Below are 19,317 nucleotides of genomic sequence, written 5' to 3'. Positions count from 1 at the left end.
GCAACCCACCTTCTCTGGCCTCATCCAGGTAGCTCCTGTACATGCATTGGCTGTCAGCCCAGCCTAGCTTTGTCCATTATATGCTTTTTTTCCTGTCCCTTGTAGAAAACAGTCTCCTTTCTCTCTCATCCAGCCCACCTGCTGTTGTGCAGCTCTTTATAAAGAGTTCCAAAAGTGCAAAAAGCCTGCATGGAGCGGATTCTGGACTGAATAGTCCTGGACCTTTTAAGCACTTTCTAAAATGTTTGCCAGCAGTGGGCCTGATCCTGTGAAGTACTGAGCGCACTCAACTTAGGTGGACTTCAGCAGCTTGCAGTAGGTGTCAAGCAAATTGATTCCCTGAGGCAGCATTCATTTCCCTGGATGTTCCACTAAGTGGCGCCAGATAACTGGAAACCTGACCAGGCTTACAGCAAACTTTTCATTTTACACTGATCCTATTTTTTGATGAAATATCAACATGAAGTTACCAGTATTTTTGTTACTATGGGTGTATCTACGCAGAACCCTAAACTCAAAATAAGATACGCAATTTGCATTATGCAAGTTGCAGATCTTATTTCAATTCTATTTTGAAATTTGAAATTTGGTGCACAGCAACACATTTTGAAATAATGCTCTATTTAGAGACATCCCTTAACCCTCGTAGAATGACAGTTACAGGGATGCCAAAATAGCACACTTGTTAAGACCCGGGTTAGCTATTTTGGGATATTTCCAGTATCCCGAAATAGCTGCACAGTGTAGACGTACCCTATGTAAAAAGGGAGAACTAGCTGAGTTATTTTATTGGAAACTGGAACCTGATGTACTTCCCCCACAGGGAAGAGAGAGAGGCTGCTTGTAGGTGGCCTATGTATCCTTTTTATGAAACTTAAATATCGGATGTTTAATTTATATACTTGTGAAACACAGTGGTGGGTGTTCACCTTATTAGACAAGGTTTGGCCCTAAAATCTAGAACACAATGTGAAAAAGTGTCCACTTTGCTAACGAGGCCTCATGCACAGGATTTCTGTCCCAATTATTATCTTGGCAGCTGGTTTATAGTAACATGGAGATGCTTGCTCTAGGAAAGGCAGTTGGATGAGGATCTTCCAACATAAAGGTGTGCAGTCAGTCTAACATCCAAAAGGCAGCAAGAGTCCAGTATACAGCCTAAAAATTAGTAGCATACTATGGTAGTACAGATTGAAACTATATTACTTCACATACCTGTAGTGGGGGAGAGTCCAATCTAAACAGACAAGCTGCAGGTGCGGATGGAAAAGAGGAGTACAGAAAGGTGAAATGATTTGTCCAGGGACACCTCATACATCAGTGTGAAATCTGGGAAGAGAATCTGGCTTCCTGGCACCCAGGACAGCACCTTTACCTGCTATACCTCATTGCTACCTTGTCTTTGCTACCATCAGTGTAGGTTCATCCTATCGCTTTACTGTGTGCTTTCTGGACTGAAGTATCAAATGGCTCTGAAGTGAAATTGTCCCCACTTTCAGACTAAAAAGAAAAGAAAAGAAAAAGTTTTTCTCTGTGTTGGTAACAATTCTTTAGCTGATTAAAGGTGATTTTTTTTTTTCAAAATCTGGTCTACTTTTCATTGTGCTTTTTACTTTTTCCATGTATTCAGTTTGGACAATGAAACTCAATCTAGACAGCTTCATTTTTATGGTTAAGTCACCATGCTGGATTTCATTCCTCCCCCGGTGTTCCATGTGGTGGAAACTTCAATGGATGGTTAATTTCACTGACACTTTAAATGGGAGGATGAGGGGGGAAGAGAATTAACAGAACATTTTTCCGCAAGCCCCAAAATGTTGGATCTAGGTTACATGACTCTGTTCCCCTAATTAGAGCACAGTCATTAATGTGACCGAATCACAGCACTTCTTGCTGTGCAGTATTCAAACCTATTAACTCAGACCACCTGGTCTGGGTTGTATATGGGTAATCATATTCAGAGTTACAGTAAAAAGGGTTTGAAAAAATCCTTATGAGCTTTGGAAAGGGACACAAACACTCATGCTTCAGGGCATAAACTACAGGCAGTCCCCGGGTTACATGGATCCGACTTACATCGGATCCCTACTTACAAACGGGGTGAGGCAACCCCGCACTAGCTGCTTCCCCCCAGCAGACCAGGGAGATGCGAAGCTAGCGCCCACCCCCAGCAGACCAGGGAGACGCGGAGCGGCTTTTCTCAGCAGACACCTCAGCTTGAGAATAAAGGACTGAGGGAAGTGAGGTGTGGGAGAATAAAACTGAGCTCTGGAGAAATGTTTGGCTAGAGTTTCCCCTACAATATGTACCAGTTCCGACTTACATACAAATTCAACTTAAGAACAAACCTACAGTCCCTATCTTGTACGTAACCCGGGGACTGCCTGTATTCTCTAGCAGGGGGTCAGGAAGAAACTTCCCTGGCCAACAGGTCATTCTGAGACTATCCACTGTGGGTTTGCTTGCACCTTCCTCTGAAGCAGCTAGTACTAGCGTCTTCCTTATGCATGCCTCTGATTTCTCTGAAATATTCATTACTATTGAACACTTTCCATAATTAGTCTGTATAAAAATTAACGACGGTGGGGGGAAGCTAAGGTGCTTTCACAGAAATGGTTTCATTTGTTTAAGACTGCCTGATTTTCAGAGCTAATGAAAATCTCTTCTGTGCACCTCCTAAAATCAAGCCATGCTGCCTAACACCAGGTCCGATGCAGTACAGTAAAGTTGAAGCCATATTGCATCAATGGGGTTTTATGACTTCATTTGTCAGGAGATGCTTGCTTAGAGGATTGGCATTTGAGGCCAGTCCTTTACATGCCTCTTTTCTGCTGCAGATGGCGCTTGGGAAGCATACGGACCTACAACCCGGAGCAAATCATGCTCAGTGCTGCTGTCCGCAGGTCCAGTCGGGATGTCAAAATCATGAAGGAGAAATTGATCTTTTCAGGTATGGCTGCTTGAGAGCGAGAGCCTCGGAATGGCCGTGAGCAAAGCCAGGGGCAGAGGGCGAGGTTCTGCTCTTCTCTTGCCATCCAGTAGCTAATGGAGCCTTTTGTTCCAGTACTCTGCTACCGTCCCTCTCTCTGAACCTGCCTCTTGCTGGAGACACTGACCAGAGTGCCACAGAGCTAAGTGGAGTTGACTTGTGTATTGGCAGCTCAGATGACCAACCCCAGTGATTCGCTCAGCACTGGGCAGTGCCATGGATAAGGGTCTTGCCCTACAGACCACACTCTCATATGACCACTGAGACTAAGGTGGGAGTTGCAGGTTTGGGTCCCAGTATTGTAGAGTGGGGATGCATGATAATAACTGATGCTACTGAGACGTCAGGAAAGGCTGTCGACCACAGGCAATACCCTGATCTTGTGAATCAGTGGGGGCTCTGTCCAGGCACGCCTGGGGTAACTGTCTAGGAGGAGGGGCAAACCCCAGAGACTTTGAGTGTTTATGGCAGTACGAGGCTCTGTGCAGTTGTTAGTAGGGGAGTATTTAAAAGGCATCAAGTTGGACAATTTGATATTAAAAATAATCTTCAGAAGATGATGAGTTTGTATCACTATAGCACAGTGGTTGGCAATGATTTTTGATGGGGGGCCACTCTAAGAATTTGGTAAGTGATCCAGGACTGCACTTTTCAATTATATTAATGAAGGGAGTGCAGGGTGTGGGGCAGAGGTTGGGTGCAAGGAGCTTGGGGTAGGAGATTGGGGTGCAGGAGGGGGTGCAGGGTCAGGGAGGGGTTTGAGTGCAAGAGTGGATTCTGACCTGGGGGAGGAGTTCAGGAGGGGTGCAAGGCCTGGGAAGGAGTTTTCATCAGGTGCAGGAGGGGGTGCAGAAGGTTTGGGCTGTGACCAGAGAGGGGCAGGGAGTTAGGGTGCAGGAGGAGTAGGGTGCCAGATGCAGATTCTGGCTAGGAGTGCTTACCTTAGGCAGCTCCCGGCCAGCAGCCCATCAGGACCGTCGGGCAAGCTCCCTGTCTTCCATGGCCCCCAGATGCCACTCAGAGGGCCAGCTGCTGGGACCAGCATGTATGTTTTCACAGCGTCCCCTTGGGGGGGTGGTCTCCGTATGTTGCCAGCCAATGGGAGCTGCGAGCATTGTGCTGGGGGTAGAGGCAGTGTGAAAAGACCCTTCTCCTCCTAAAGAGCGCACACTGCACAGAGACACATGCTGGCCATTTTGAGCAGCATGTGGGGCTGTGGCAGGCCAGAAGCCTGCCCAAGGGTCATGCTGGGTTGCAGGACGTTGGAGGCCCTAAGGTTGCCAGATGGTTTCAAAAAAAATACCGGACAAAAATGTGATAAAAATTTATCAAGGGGGAAAAAAACCCGCCAGGGAGTAACGAGGGAAACCGGGGGGGGGGGGGGGGGGGGGGAGGGAGATTTAGACAAGAGACGGGTGGAAACAGTCAGATGGGAAGCAAGGAAACAGAGGGTGATGGTGGCCAGCAAGACAGGCGGTGGTCTCCTCTGCATGCCTGCAGCGTTGCCATGGACACGTGTTCTGTAGGCATTATGGCAAAGGCGTCTTGTGAAGCGGGATGGCAAGGCCACTGGGGCTTTAAATGTAGAAGCTCTGGTCTCTCCCAGGGGAGCCTGCCAGAGCTGCACTGTGCTCGGGGGGAGAGGAGAATGGAGTGTGTGGGGAAGAGCCCTCGGAGCAGCTGATGGTGGAGCGCCTGTGGAAGTGGTGTAAATGGTGACGTTGGGCTGATTGTCCCTTTGAGGGCGTGCGCAGCAGGCACGCGGCACAGTCGAACGGTTTATTTCCAGCATCGTTTCAGTCACTCTGTAAATATCAGCATAGGTGTTTGGCCTTATTGGTAAGAGTGTAGAGCCCCAGCAAGGCCGTCCCTAGCAGTGTGGGGTCTGGGGTAACCTCTGCCAAGAGCCCCAGATGCGGAGCCCAGGGCAACCCTCCCTCCCCACTGCAGGCCCTGCCCATGTCTGCTTCACCCTCACCTTACCCCCACTGCACTCCCTCTCCATAGCAACGTGAGCTGGGGGATTACCGGGGGCTTGGCGCAGGGTAGCAGCAGGGGTCTGCCCCTCCTCTCTCACTTGCTGTGGTGGTAGGAGCTAAAGCAGCCAAGCAGTCTGCTCTGCTCTGCCGCCCTCGCCCAGCCCGCTGCACTCTGCTTCGCCATGGCAGTGGGAAGCTGCGCGCTCTGGGGCCAGGGTGCTCCGCTTCCCACTGCTGCAGCAGGCTGCGAGAGGGCAGTGGGGCATAGTGGAGCAGGCTTCCAGGTCACTTCTACTCCCACTGCCGCGATGAGTGCAAGGCTGACCCCTACTGCCATCCCACCCATGCTAGGCCCCCAGGTATTCCCTAGGCCAGCCTGAGACCTGTCCATAGGCTGGCTGAGGCAGCTGCTGCAGGGCCCCCCAAAGTGCAGGAACTGGGATGGCTGCCCTATGAACTGGATGACTCTGGGCCAGGCCTGCACAACTTGGAAAGCGACAAGGGCCATATTACTCCAAAGAAAACAGCTGCGGGCCGCAAGTAGGGATGCTCTCCCAAAAAATACCAAACACGTGGCTAAAAATTTTTGTTGAGCAAAACAAAAAAAACAAAAACAAACAAACAAAAAAAACTCCCCACGTGTCTCCACTTGGCCCCCTGGCATTTGTCTGTCCTGCACCCTTTCCCTTGGTGTCTTCCCCTTTCTCCTCACCTGCCCCCCCCCCTCAGAACAAGCCCCTTCCCCTCCCCTACCTGGCTTCTGCCTTTTTGAATCCAGCGGTCGCTGGCCGTGACGTCACGCTAGCGTCCTGGTGTCTGCCGGCGTCCCGCCCTCTGGCTCGCGTCCCGCCTCCTCGCACAGGAGCTGCACGCAGGCAGCAAGGCGGCGAGAATCACCGCATTTCCCCCTCCCCAGCGGCACTCCGCTCCTCCGCCCGGCCGGCAGATCAGATGGGGCTACGCCGCCCGTAATTGTCACGGGCCGCACAGTGAGCTCCTGTGGGCCACATGCAGCCCTCGGGCCATATGTTGTGCAGGCCTGCTCTGGGCATTGGTCAGACATTTGATGCACCTTCCCTCAAGGGGTCGGGGGGGGGGGGCGGGTCTCTGGAACACTCGTGGGCTTCATGATCAGCCTGCCGGGGTTGGAACCCAGCGGCAGCAGCCCCAACCCCTCTGGGGGGCTGGTGAAGTGAGATCCCACTTAGTGGGTTAGCTGGTCAAACACTAGGTTAACCTAACATTTAACCAGTTAACTGATTAACCAGGATTTTACATCCCTACTAGCTACAGTGCTGAGCATTGCCCTGTTGTCAACTTCTGTTTAACCTTCCTTCAGTGTAAACTGTCTTACAGGTTCTAGCCACTAGATGGCGTCTGGAATCGACCTGATCCACTGTCTGTCCTCCCATCTCCCTCCTCTTTTTATGACAGACTTTGGTTCTTTTGAACAGGGGTGGGAAACCTTTTTTGGGTTTGGGAGCCACTCCTCCACAGAAAAATAAGCCAGGGGCTGCACACAAGAGAGAAGCAAAAAAAAAAAAAAACCCAAAACGAAACAGCCCCCCTCCTCCACTGACATGGATTAGCTGGCGCTAGCATATGGGTGAAGAGTCCTAAGGGGCTGCAGAGCTCGGGCATTGTGGGTCTGGGAGCTAATCACCACTCAAGCATGTGCTCTTTCCCCACTATTCATCTTCCTCTAAGGCAGGGGTCTCAAACTCCCTGCCCACGGGCCATCCCCAGTGGGAGCAACTGCAAAATCCAACCAGGAACTCCCAGAGGGCTGGAGGGGGAGGTCTATCGCTACCGGCCCCAAAGCCCTTCCCCTTCTCACCACTGCCCTGAGTTCCCCTTCTCCCATGACATTCCATTCCCTCAAGGACGCGACTTTGGGGATCACCGGGTGGACTTTGTCACACCAGCAGTCGCACCCCCCATGTTCCCTGTGCCGGGATGAGCCATGAGGAAGCAGAGCATGTGCGCTCATGCTCTGCTTCCCCACGACTCCTGCTTCTGCAGGGAGTGTGGGGTGGGAAGCAACTGCCACCGTTGCACCAGGCTCCCCAGTGATCCCTTGGTGCCATGGTGAGGAGAGGGGGTGGGCTTGAGGGCCAGTAATGGGCACTCTTCCCTCCCCCCTGCCCGCCGCTGCAGCCTGGAGTCCCAGGCTTGATTATGCAATTGTTCCCGCTGGAAATGGTCTGCAGGCTGGGAGTATGAGACCCCTGCTCTAATGATTTTGTTTTCTCAGCAGGGGATGTATTTGCGAAAGGATTGTCTCCACTGATTGGCATGCAGTGTTGTCGCATCCCCACCCATCTGAGGATATTAGTGTGATGAGGTGTGCCAGGTGATACTTTTTATTGGACCAACACCTGTGGGTGAGAGAAGCCAGCTTTCAAACCACACTGAGCTCTGCTTCAGGTCTGGGCAAGGCACTTGCTTCACAAAGCACACAGAGATACTTTGGAAAAGGTGCTCAAGTAGTGGATCTTTGCAGACTTTGTGCCGTGAGTACTTTTCCCAGGACTGTAGAAGAGCTCCATGTGGTTTGAAAGTTTGTCTCTTTCACTCACACAAGTTGGTCCAAAAAAAAATTCTCATATCCTTCTTGTCTTTCAATTGATCCGGAAAGAAAGAAAACAGTGATTTTTTGTGAAGAGAATATTGCAGCTCTGGGACATCAGAGTTCACCCACTAAGTCTGTACACTTCAGTTCTTAAGGATCATGAGTACAATAATTTCTCCTGCAGCCGTTGTTGGTCTCGTCGTAGTAGCCATCAGGAATCAGTACACAGATAACAAAGAGTTTATGCTGTAAGTCAGTGTTTCTCGAAGTGGGCTGCAAATGTGTTTTGGGAAAGCTGCTAGCAGGTTCACACTGCTTATTTTACCTAAAGGATCTGTAGCCAAGGTGTGGCCCAGACCACTGCTTCCTGCAGCTCTCCTTGGGTGGAAATGGCAAACTTTGGTGCCAATATAAGGCTCTGTGGCACTTAGACCCATTAGGTAAACAAAGCGGCATGGGCCTGCCAGCGTCTTTCCCAAAGCGACTTTGAGAAACGCTGCTCTAAGTTATGGGCCTAACTCTGCTCTTTCATCCAGGTGTGTCAAGTAGGATCAGGTCTAAGGAACCCAAGGGTTACGCGGATGTGAAAGCAATGTGAGCCAGACAGACCCAAACTGCACCATGCCTTCTAAAGTAGAGGGCTTAGGAACAACATTTATTTTCATTCTTGTGCCTCTAAAACAAACTCCTTGGTTAAGACTGGCACCAACCCTAAAAAGATCCTGGGGCGGGCTGATTAGCTCAGCTAAATCTGCCCGCACTGGGGAGAGCTCCCTTTTTCACAATAAAGAAGTTCACCTGTGTTAGATTAAAATCCAGGTTCTGGGATACTTCTGAGGTTCTCCTTTTCCTATTGCAGACACACCCAGCCATACATCTGTGGCTGCCATATGACAAGGGGCCTGTTCTCAATCTTGTTATCTGGCATACCTTCGGGATACTTCCACTGAAGGCTGCGGGGTCAGAATCAGTGCCATATACTCTACCACTGACTTGCTCTGTGAATTAATTTGGGGGAGGGGTGCAAGTCACTTTACCCCGTCCCTCGGTTTACCTGTCTCTAACAATGAGAGAGCCTTGGGACTTGGGGTGCTGAGCTACTTCTGACAAAGTCCTGAGCTCCATGAACTTCCATTAACCCTACTGGATTTGCCTCTTGGGAAAGCGTTGGAATAAAATGCTGCTGGCGACTTTAGTGATTGACAACCCTTTAATTATGTCTGCATTTGTCTTTTCCCCTCCCCCAGAAATAAACAGCGGCATGGAGAATGCAGATGACCTGTCATTGTATTCTGAAAACGGCTACTCCAATGAGGCGATCGCCCCCATGGGTCGCCGGGACATGAAGCTGCGTGTGGACTGAGGAATTATAGGCCCATGGCACGACACCCCCCAGTGCTCGATGTCTGGGATGGGAGGGACACTTTATGGAACTACTAAGTGTGCAGGGTCCCCTTCTCTTGCTCTTGTTGCTGGCTCCCGACACACCCTGGACTGTGAGGCTGGGGCAGCTTTTTGTAAATATGTAAAAAGTCCTTTTTTGGTCTCTTGTATTTTGTGGGGGGTTGCCTGTATTTCTTCAAGGGAGTGAGTGGGAATAATTTGTGCATTGAAACAGGAACATTTTGGCTGAATCTGAGGAAATACTGAGGTGACATCCTGGACACTGTGGCAGACAAGTGGGACGTGGAGTTTGTCTTCCCCTTGGTGCAGCAATTGTTAGCTGAACTTGTTTAAAAACGATGTTGTGAAGTTCTTGTGACGTGTCCTTTCTTTTTCTGGCTACTGAAGTTTTAAAAAGGCTGCTCAGATCTTCCTAGCAGGAGGCAAGGTGTTGCTTCCAAAAAGTGTTCAGAACCAGGAGAAAGAATCAGATTGACTGAATCCCTTCCATGTGTTCCCCAGAATAGTAGGACCAAGGCATACAGGGAATCATATGACTCATATGGCACAAAGTTTTATGGCCTGTACTGCAGTCCTTCCCCCGTGAAATCTCCCCGGGAAGCTCCTGACCTGAGTGAGAACCAATGTTCCTTCTAATTTTTTCTATCCATGTGTGGAATAAATTTTGTTATATGCACCAAGGCATGTGTGGATGTGTACCATCAACAGAAACACATGCTGCTGGTTGTAGGGCACTCTGCTAGTCAGCTGGGCAGCATTTGAATTTCTCCTGGGTGGCCACCCAAACACACAGCTTATAGGGAACTTTGGTGAGGACCTTAAATAGATTCCTGGTTGGGATTTCATAAGTCAGTCTCCATGAAAAGTCTTAATTTCATGATCATTAGCTAAGAGCACCACCTTGTCCATCATGCTGATCCAGTGCTGACCACTTAGAACGAGGGGGCATAGTTTATGTTAACCCTTAACTTGGTGGTGGGGCAGGGAGTTCTCAATCAGCAGTAGGGTCGAAGCCTGTGTTTCTCAGTCGCAGGTCAAGCAGCTCAGCTTGAAGAACTGAAGCTTGACAAGGCAGTGAAGAATGCTGGATTGTAAATAGTAAAGTATAGAATGAAGCTGGCTAGGAGAACAACTCATTTAACAAGGGAGACTTTCTCCTTAACTCTGTTGTTGTGTGGAAGCAGTATCTTTCTTTTTTTTTTAAAGACTGCTCGTTAATTTCCTCCAGAGTGAGAATGACGGCCAATGAGGTGTTTGCACTGGAGAGGTACTACCATTTGCTGCTTTTTTTTTCTTCAGTGGAAGAGGCTTTAAACCAAAATCCTACATTGAAATAAAAAAAGCACAGAAATTGAGTTGGATCAGTAATGCATTTTTTCCCTCTTCCAAATGTCAATATTTTTTCTCAGTCGTCAACTCCTCTCCCTCGCTCAAAACCCACACTGCCTCTCTCTTTTCACAAATCACAGCTGAGCCACAAACAAAAATCTATGCAATTGGCCTTTGGGGGCATGTCTATACTCACTCTTGATCCACAAAACCTTTGTTGTTCATGGGTGCTTTTAACCTGCCTCCCCATCGCCCATGAACAACAACACTTTGCTGCAGCAATTGAAAGTGTGAACACCTTTTTGTCAGCATGAGCGCTTTCTTGTCAACAAAGCAAAACCCGCTCATTGGGGGAGGAAGTATTTTGTCAGTAAAAGTGCGAAAAGCAGCATTCACACAAGCTGGCTTTTAGCAACAAGGCTGTGTCGACTTAAAACTGCATAGTTTACCCTTTAACAGTAGTTTTTCCCCTTCTCTCACTGAGATGAGTCAGGTATTAGGGTGTTTGTCTTTTTTGCTCTTTTGCCGGTTCCCAAGTCTGTTGCAGCCAGAAAAAAGACTCCCATAGATTTAAGTAGGCTTTGGATTAATCCCTAATCTTCTGTGGTATTTGTTAGTTTCACTTCTTTATTGCCGCTTGGCTAACCTGGAAATGTGGAATATGGGAAATACCATTGATTGCTTCTTTTGAAGTTTGTCAGATGCTGCCTTGAAAATCAATTGTGTGTGAAATTTGGCTCCTGATGAGGGGTTTGAGTCAAGTTTGAGATTCTTCAATCAAAAGAAGGTGAATTGGGATTTATTTTCAGAGTCCAATTACAAAGAAACTAAAGCCATGGCATTGACTTTGCTAAACAGAGAGCAAACTCTGTTTAATATTTGCTGCTAAATTGTATTGTACACCAAATGTAGAGTGTTAATGACTTTACCAAACCAAGCTCAGAATAGAAATATTTTCATTAAATGATTTCAGAATTATTAAGAATGTAAACATTCCCCAGCAGTGTTAGAAAGCAAAACCCAAAGGTGTTGTGTGAGGAATAAGAACTGGGAAGTGAAAATGACTAGAAACAAAAAGTGAAACTGACTGATCTAACTGAATGAAATGCAAAATGTCAACAGTGCCTCTAGGTTGTGGGAGAAAAAAATTGTTTTGTTTTTAATAATCAAAGATGCTATTAGTAACACAGGTAAGGAATTAAATATCTTTATATGATATAAATTCATTGCTCAGTTATTACCCTTTAGATTCTTATCAGGGTTACATCCTGTAAATCCAAAGCACAGCTATTAAAATAATTTGAATTGACTCTGAATTTTTATCAGTGTAGCTGGAATCAGAAACTGGCTCTGGATCTATAGGTCACCCTCAATACACTACCCTTTTTCATGGTACTCTCTCAAGTCTGTGTGAAACAAGGTGACTTTCTGCAGAAGTGAAAGGTCTTATATAAAGTTGCTCTTCTTTTAATTATGGTGCAGCATTGAAGCATTGCTGACTGATTGTCATATCAACTGAAATACTGTTAAATCTCTGCATCTGTTGATGATTACCTTCATGTTTGGTTTTTATCCTGGGACATGACTTTGTGGACAAGTCAGAAGCTTTTTGAAAAAGTTTGGGTGGGTTAAAAAAATCCAACAAAACATTGTTGACTAAACAAAGTTGATTCACAACACAAATTTTTACTCTTAGACCCTTATCCTCCAGGTTATGCAGTGATTTTTACCACTGTCACCTTAAAGATTTACTTTATTTTTTAGAAAGTATGATAGTTTTCAATAAAAATATTGAAAGACCAAAATCACCACTACCCCCCTCCAGCGAGCTCTCTGTGAAATAAACATTCAGTATTCCTCTGCTGTTGTGCTGCTGTTGTGTTTTCTGAGCTTGCTTACAAAATGCCCTGGTTTTTATAGAGCATTCTCTCCACAGAGTGAGATCGAAGGGGTCTGCTTGCTTGCGGTTGTGCTGGTAAGCTCAGGTCTCTCCTTTGTGAGACCAACAGCCTTAAAAGAAGCAAGAATGGGTATGGCCAGCAACCTGGACAACTTCAGGAAGTCCAGTTGTGTTCCGCCTTCCTAAGATTGCCTCCTGAGGTTTCAACTGGATCTCATGGGACAGGAGGTGTAGATAAACAGTCTTCATATTCCACGCACTGCGAAACAGCTGCTCTAGTCACCCCACCACATGGCTGCATTTAATTAGTGGGTGAAGGGATTTTTGCATCTACATGCTAGAGTTGGGTGGGCAGATGGTTAAGGCCCTCAATTATTTTCCAGTTGATTCCCCCCCCCCCCTATTTTTAACACAGAATGAAATGGCTCCCTTTTGAATATTCATCAACCAAAACACCACTTTTTTTTTTCATTTTTTGGTCAGTTAAAATGTGGAGATGTGGGGCTTTTTTTTTCTTGAGGCTTTTTTAAAATTAGCTTACATTTTGAAATGAAAAACCATTTTTTAACTGAAATTATGTCACAGTTGAATTTTTTTCTTACCTTTTGTTGGAGTGGGGAAATTCCTCAAACTGGAGGCTGTTCCCTGATCAGTTTTAGGTTCAACAAATTGACATTTTCCAATACAAACTCCCATCTGCCCGAGCCTTAGGCCTGGTGTGACCTCATGTGGCCCAAAGCAGAGAGAAGGAGATAATTTTTTTTTCCTGCTCCCAAATTAGCTGCGAGTCTGTGTCTATTGATTTTTAGCTTTGGTATGTTGACGGTTTAACAGCAAGCTGGTACCCTGGCACCCTGCTCCTTGGCACTGTGTTCATAGAATCATAGAAGATTAGTATTGGAAGAGACCTCATGAGGTCATAAGAACGGCCATACTGGGTCAGACCAAAGGTCCACCTAGCCCAGTATCCTATCTGCTGACAGTGGCCAATGCCAGATGCCCCAGAGGGTGTGAACACAAAAGGTAATTATCACGTGATCCCTCTCCTGTTATCCATTTTCAGACAGAGGCTAAAGACACCATTCCTACTCATCCTGGCTAATAGCCATTGATGGATCTAACCTCCATGAATTTATCTAGCTCCTTTTTGAACTCTAAAGTCCTAATCCTCACAACATCCTCTAGCAAGGAGTTCCACAGGTTGGCTATGCGCTGCATGAAGAAAAACTTCCTTTGTTTTAAAACTGCTGCCTATTAATTTCATTTGGTAACCCCTAGATCTTATATTATGGGTACAAGTAAATAACTTTTCTTTATTCATTTCTTCCATGCCAGTCATGATTGTATAAACCTTTATCATATCCCCCCTTATTCTCCCCTTTTCTAAGCTGAAAGTCCAAGTCTTTTTAATGTCTCTTCATATGGGACCCATTCCAAACCCCTAATCATTTTTGTTGCTCTTCTCTGAACCTTTTCCAATGCCAATATCTTTTTTGAGCTAAGGCAACCACATCTGTATGCAGTATTCAAGATGTGGGCATACCATGGTTTTATGTAGAGGCAGTAAGATATTTTCTGTCTTATTCTCTATCACTTTTTAAATGATTCCTAACATTCTATTTGCTTTTTTGACTGCCTCTGCACACTGAACGGATATTTTCAGAGAACTATCCACAATGACATCAAGATCTCTCTTGAGTAGTTGTAGGTAAATCGGTCCCCATCATGTTGAGGGCGAAGGACATAATCTGTTTGCACGTTATAATTTGATGTAAAGCTGAATTATTATTGGCTTAGGTTCTGTAAATTCTCCTTATGGTTACCCCTTCCTGAGTGAATGCATTGTGTGTGTGGGAGACAAACATGCAGTGGGTGAGGAATTTTTACTCACCTGAACTTGAGTGCACACAGCCCAGAAGGAAGACCTATGGACTCAGAAGCTGCACATGGCCTGTAACATCATCGATCTAACGAAGAGAGAGAGAACCTGAAAGGGGATCACCAAGCAGGACCTCCCGAGGATGCCCTCTACTCGGATCACCTGGCCAGCGAATCGGTTCTGCGGTCATCACGGGAAGATATCAACAGCATGAACCTCAGCATGAACTCCTGGTGCCTGGCGTTCAGCCTGTATTTCGTCAGACTGTAAGTGTGATTGAGGATAATGAGAGTAAGCCTTCTCTTTGCCCTCCTTTCAGAGTAGGTTACAGCTATTAAAGCAATTTGTGCTCTTTACCTCGTGGTCCCAGTTCTTGTTAGGCCAAGGTTAGTTGCACGCTTGCAACATTTTGGTGGAGATGCCAGGGACAGGGGTGTAAGGATCCAGCCTTGATTCCCCAGGGAAGTTGAAGTAGGACAGCTTGTGGCACGTAAGGATGTCGTAGGCTAGCAACCCATGGCTCACAGACTGCCCATCACCCCCCTTTCCCCTCCCCCGAACAACACAATGCCCATTTGGGGAAGAGGCAGAGGGAGCATAAAAACCTCTGACAAGGGGGGAAAAGACAGGAATGCAGTGCCCACCCCAGGGCCCCTGACAGAATGGTTACAGGTCTAGGGGGCCCACCCCTGGGTCCCGGGGGGGGAAGGGGGATGCTGTCAGGAGCGATGTCGGATTTAGACATGATGATGGAACAGTATGTATTATTATATAAGCCAGATAAAGCAGGCAAAGAGAGCACTGCCGCATGCCCATCAGTTGGCACAAGATATTGGACATGCTGAAGGAAAAACAATGCAAACTTGAGAAAGAACGAGATATGTCGAAAGCCCAGGCACTGGCCGCCATCTCCCAGGCCTCTTCTCTCTTGGTGGCAGCCGTTCAAGTGGCAGCCACAGAGGAAGAGCGAGAGTGGGTGCAGGTAGAGAACACCGCTCTTAGTCAGGCGGTGACGTGTTTAAAGGACATTGTTTTACAGGGAGCTATGCGGGAGGTACGGGGTGAGAGCTGCCCGGCCACCATCATGAGTGTCCATAAGGAAAGTGTGCCCCAGGACCTGGGGATTGAAGACAAATGGGATGGGGATGTTTGGTACCACCCTGACACCCCCAGATCCTGGGGGCCCATGGCAGAGACCCCACCACTCAGTAGCAGCCTTACAACGGGTGTTTTAAAATTTTGGGCTGACCCCCGCAGATGGGGGAGAAAGACCCTACCTCGGACTCACTGTCTCTGAGGCAGAAATAACCCCTGCCCAAGCGGTTGAACTAGCTAAAACATTGGGTGGGCCCAATTGCATCAAGCCGAGGTCGTCGCATATACCAGTATTTTTGATATGCTACTAGGGATGGCCCCTGTGGTAGGGCCATGTGCCCTATTGGCCAAATTTGTATTGGCAACAGCTGCCCCCAGAAAGACCCGTGCGTTCCGTTGAAAGAATGGTTTTATTGGCCTGCCTCTGCAGCCAATGGGCAGCCCTCACGGTGGATGGACAACCCCCCCCCAAATGCTGACATAGATTAATTTGCCTACGGATGAATTGCAGCTGATTGCCCAGGGACTTCCCACCCCGATCCAACAGGCGATAGGGCAGTGGAGTCCAGGAAAGCCTGTAAATATAGATGCCCTGTTGGACGTGGTCTGACAGGCGGCCCTCATTAGCCCCCAAGAATCATGCTCCCTTGGGGGTAAGGCGAAGGTAGCAGCCATAGATAAGAAATCAGCAGGTAGACCGGATTCCCTTTCGGTTGGTTGCAAGGGACCATCCCACCTTCAAAATGGTTTGTGGCGTGCCCTGTTAAATTCACCGCTAAACCCCTCCAGGCCAACTGGGAAGGCCCTTTCACTATTGTAAATCACGCTGGGGAAACTGTCTATACTATAGACAAAACACCAGAAGGTAAATTGGTCCATCGCAGACAACTAAAAAGGATCTCTGTCATACTGAAGCATTGTAATGCCCTGCCCTGTTTACGTGAGCATTCTCCTTCTAATTGATGGCAACTGTGCTTTGGAGCCCAGGGGCTATCGGATCTTAGATACTATCAACCCCCCAAGGAGCGGACTTCTTGGTGGAATGAAACCTCGGGTTCTCATATAAACCGCTCTAGCACTGATCACTCCATTTGCTGTATGAGACCTTCCAATTACCCAACCTCTCCCCTGCGGCCATTCATAAGGGTTAGCGTCAGCACAGTAGATGGAACCCCTTTGCCCATAATTGATCCCTGCGATCATGTAGGCCCAAATCCAGAGGGACATCTCTCCCATATGGGTGACTATTATAACACGCGTATACATTCCTGATGCACCCCCCTGGGTGTCATGGGGAGGTAGGATCATTATACGATTAACTTGGAATGGATCCAAGACAGACCCCACCAACTCAATTTGGCATGAAGGAATCTGGTCACACTGCAACTGAGTCAATTATTCCGCAGAATGTAGTTGGTTTGATCACTCCACCACCCAAAATCGCCAGTGGAGGAATTCCTCTATTGGGGTGTCCGCTGATCTAAATTCCAACTTTAGAATTGTTTTGTAGTCACAATGGTAGAGTAGCAGCTCCAAGACTTGGGAAAGATGTGCCATCGGGGGAATCCTTAATATATGCCTTTGTTTTTATACCCAAGACCGTTATTTCTGAGGGTGGATACTTCAGTTTTGAGGAGGATGGAAGCCAGGGGAGGTGATGCTGCAATCCCATCCAGGTGCCCTAGTGTATGCCCAGGCTCCCTCACATCAAGCTGAAGTGGTAACGGTTGCACAGTTGGTCCTATAGCAGATCCATTTTAATATGACTTAAACTAATGTAACTACCGTATGGCCAAACTGCTCATAGTTTGTACAGCCCTGGTTACACCTAACCCTTAGTCCCCCCTATTGATCAAAGCGGGACATGAGAGAACTGGTGTTGGGTGGCCTGGGAACTGGGGCTGGGATTGTAAACTCAGTAGATATTAAAATTCTAGCTAATAAGCTATCATCTACATCTTGTTATTTCAGAAGCCCCAATATACAGCGGCAGGCACTGCAACAAACCTAGTGGCTAGCCAAAGTATGATACTGCCATTGGAGTTGAACCTATAGCCCTCTAAACCCCCTTTCCGCTGCTATAAAATCATTTGTGAACCATTCATGGGTGGATCAATGTATCACGGTTCAACAGGTGTTGTATGCTGGCTGGTCCTGGCAACGCTTATTGTTAGGGCAGGGCATGGTTCCCGAAACAATGCAACAGCATTTTCCTGAGGTTGACTGGAAATATGCCCACCGCATTTTATACAAAGAACAAGGATCCTGAATGGGAATCCTGTCACTTTTAGCCATGCTGCGCGGGTCACGCACGCTCACGTCCTCCATCGTTCCAGGCACGCGCTCCTCAAGCTAAGGAAATCCACTCCAGCACTCTCTCCCCAATAGCCTCTGGAACGCCTAAGACTTAAATGTACACGGGGTCCTCACAGCCTCCACAGGCCACCGGGCAAGCTGGGGGGCTTGGCTCTGTGCTCCCTAAAGGGGTGGGGCCTTGGGCAGAAGGGGCGGTGCCATGGCAACCAGCCCTCAGTGCCACACGGAGCATGGTGCACCCCCGTCCTCAGAACCATCGGAAACGTGGGGTGGCAATTTAAAGGGCCTGGGGCTCTCACCGCTGCCCCAGTAGAGGGAGCCCTGGGCCCTTTTGGATTGCTGGGCCCCGGGGCAACTGCCCCCTCAACCAACTCCCCTCCCCCAACCCCTCTCCCCGTCGGCCAGGCCTGAATGCTTATAAAATCCTAGAGGGTCACACGTATCCTGGCTTCTCGTTGCATATGCCAGGAGCTCCCTGCATCCTCCTATCTCCCTCTATTTCAGGGGCTCCCTATAACCCTCCCTGCCCACACTATGGTCCCCCATACCTGCTCCCCACCATGGCAGGGGTTGTGTCCCTCTCCCCATACCCTTCCTCTTTACCCTCATGCCAAGGGTCTTTGCCTTCCCATTTCTCCATTCTCCCCATGCTAGGAGCTGTGTGCTCACTCCTGCCCCCAGATTTCCCTTTTTCCACAACAGTCTTGTTCCTTTGTCTTCCCTGCCAGGCTGTAAGGAATCAGGGTGGCCTGTTTAAAGGCTGGTGGGAGGAAGGCTAGAGCTGAGGTGTGGAGTGCAGTTACACTGGAAGGTGTCGGTAGCTGTCCTCAGCCCCAGTCTCCCGTCTCTAGGCAATAAGAGGTAGTTGAAGGGTTGCTTTCCCCATTACCGAAATGCAGCCACTTCTAGGCTGGGATGCTGTTGATGTTACCCAGTGCACAGCAATGCTTCACCTGCAACTCTGCGAATGATTCAGTGAACCGCTTGCTTGCTTGATTTTTTTTTTTTTTTTTTGGCCTTTTTTGAATGTGCGAGCAGATTATGATTTGCTCGTGCTTACTTGATCTATGGATTTGTTGTGGATCACATGAGGTAGAGTCTGTTTCCTGATTGGATTGTGGCTCCAGCCTTTCTGGCCCTCTAGTAGCTAGAGCGGGGGTGGGAAACCTCCAGCCCAGGGGCTGGATGCGGCCCCTGAGGTTCATGCCCCCCCACCATTGGGGAGCCTGTATTGGTGCTCCAGGCCCCCACCCCCACTGCGGGGCTGGAGCACACAAGAATCTACAAGGCCGGGGCCCCCTAACCTCTGGTGTCTGTGGGGAATGTCTTTCTCCTCAGTCAGGCACAATATCAGTGAGGGTTTTGTTTGTGTTTTTGTTTTTGCCTCTCACTTGTGTGCGGCCCCCCGGCTGATTTTTCTATGAGTCAGCTGACCCCCAACCCAAAAAAGATTCCCGTCCCGTGAGCTAGAGGGTAGAATGCTTATTGTACAAGTAAAGTAACAAATACTCTCTGAGCTCCAGCAGTGGGCTGAAAATCCTGGATTCTAGGCCGCCACTAAATGTGCAGCATAGTCGCTGGCAGTGAGGTGTGTCTGTGTTACTGGCTTGTCAGAAACTCTTGTGAGTGTCTCTTTCACAAGTGGATTTGACAGGGAAGTGGAGGGATATGGAAGCACAGACACTCCATCCTTGTAAACTTGCTTCAGTGAGATTTGTGGCCCCCCTTGTAATCATCAGACTGCACAGCTTTGATTCTGCACCACCGGATATGATCAGTACAGTGTCAGAGTACGAACAGAACATGCAGTTCCAGAGGGGTTACGCTCCTGGCCTCAGATCCAGAGATTGCTAA

At 48.2% G+C, this 19,317-nt stretch overlaps 1 protein-coding gene and 1 long non-coding RNA gene across 8 annotated transcripts in view; one reads left to right on the top strand and one right to left on the bottom strand.

Moving 5' to 3' along the window:
- Window positions 1-9,297, top strand: part of GDPD5 (glycerophosphodiester phosphodiesterase domain containing 5) — a 347,114-nt gene extending 337,817 nt beyond the window's left edge. For 6 of the 7 annotated variants that reach the window (XM_075919543.1, XM_075919541.1, XM_075919545.1 and 3 more), the window contains 2 exons: window positions 2,838-2,950; window positions 8,788-9,297. In XM_075919543.1, the coding sequence (XP_075775658.1) occupies window positions 2,838-2,950; window positions 8,788-8,903 (229 nt within the window). In that variant the 3' untranslated portion in view covers window positions 8,904-9,297. The remainder of the gene's footprint in view (window positions 1-2,837; window positions 2,951-8,787) is intronic. The other variant, XM_075919542.1, reaches the window with a different exon arrangement.
- LOC142826587 (uncharacterized) lies at window positions 8,785-14,305 on the bottom strand. Its single transcript, XR_012900807.1, has 2 exons — window positions 14,065-14,305; window positions 8,785-10,267 (listed from the first exon to the last, which is right to left on the bottom strand). It is a non-coding gene; the product is annotated as an uncharacterized LOC142826587 (long non-coding RNA).
- Between the last annotated feature and the right edge of the window lie 5,012 nt (window positions 14,306-19,317).

The sequence above is a fragment of the Pelodiscus sinensis genome, chromosome 1, assembly GCF_049634645.1.
Source record: "Pelodiscus sinensis isolate JC-2024 chromosome 1, ASM4963464v1, whole genome shotgun sequence".
Classification (NCBI taxonomy): Eukaryota; Metazoa; Chordata; order Testudines; family Trionychidae; genus Pelodiscus; species Pelodiscus sinensis.
Note: the sequence above shows the minus strand (reverse complement) of the source record. Positions and strands in the feature narration are given on the sequence as shown.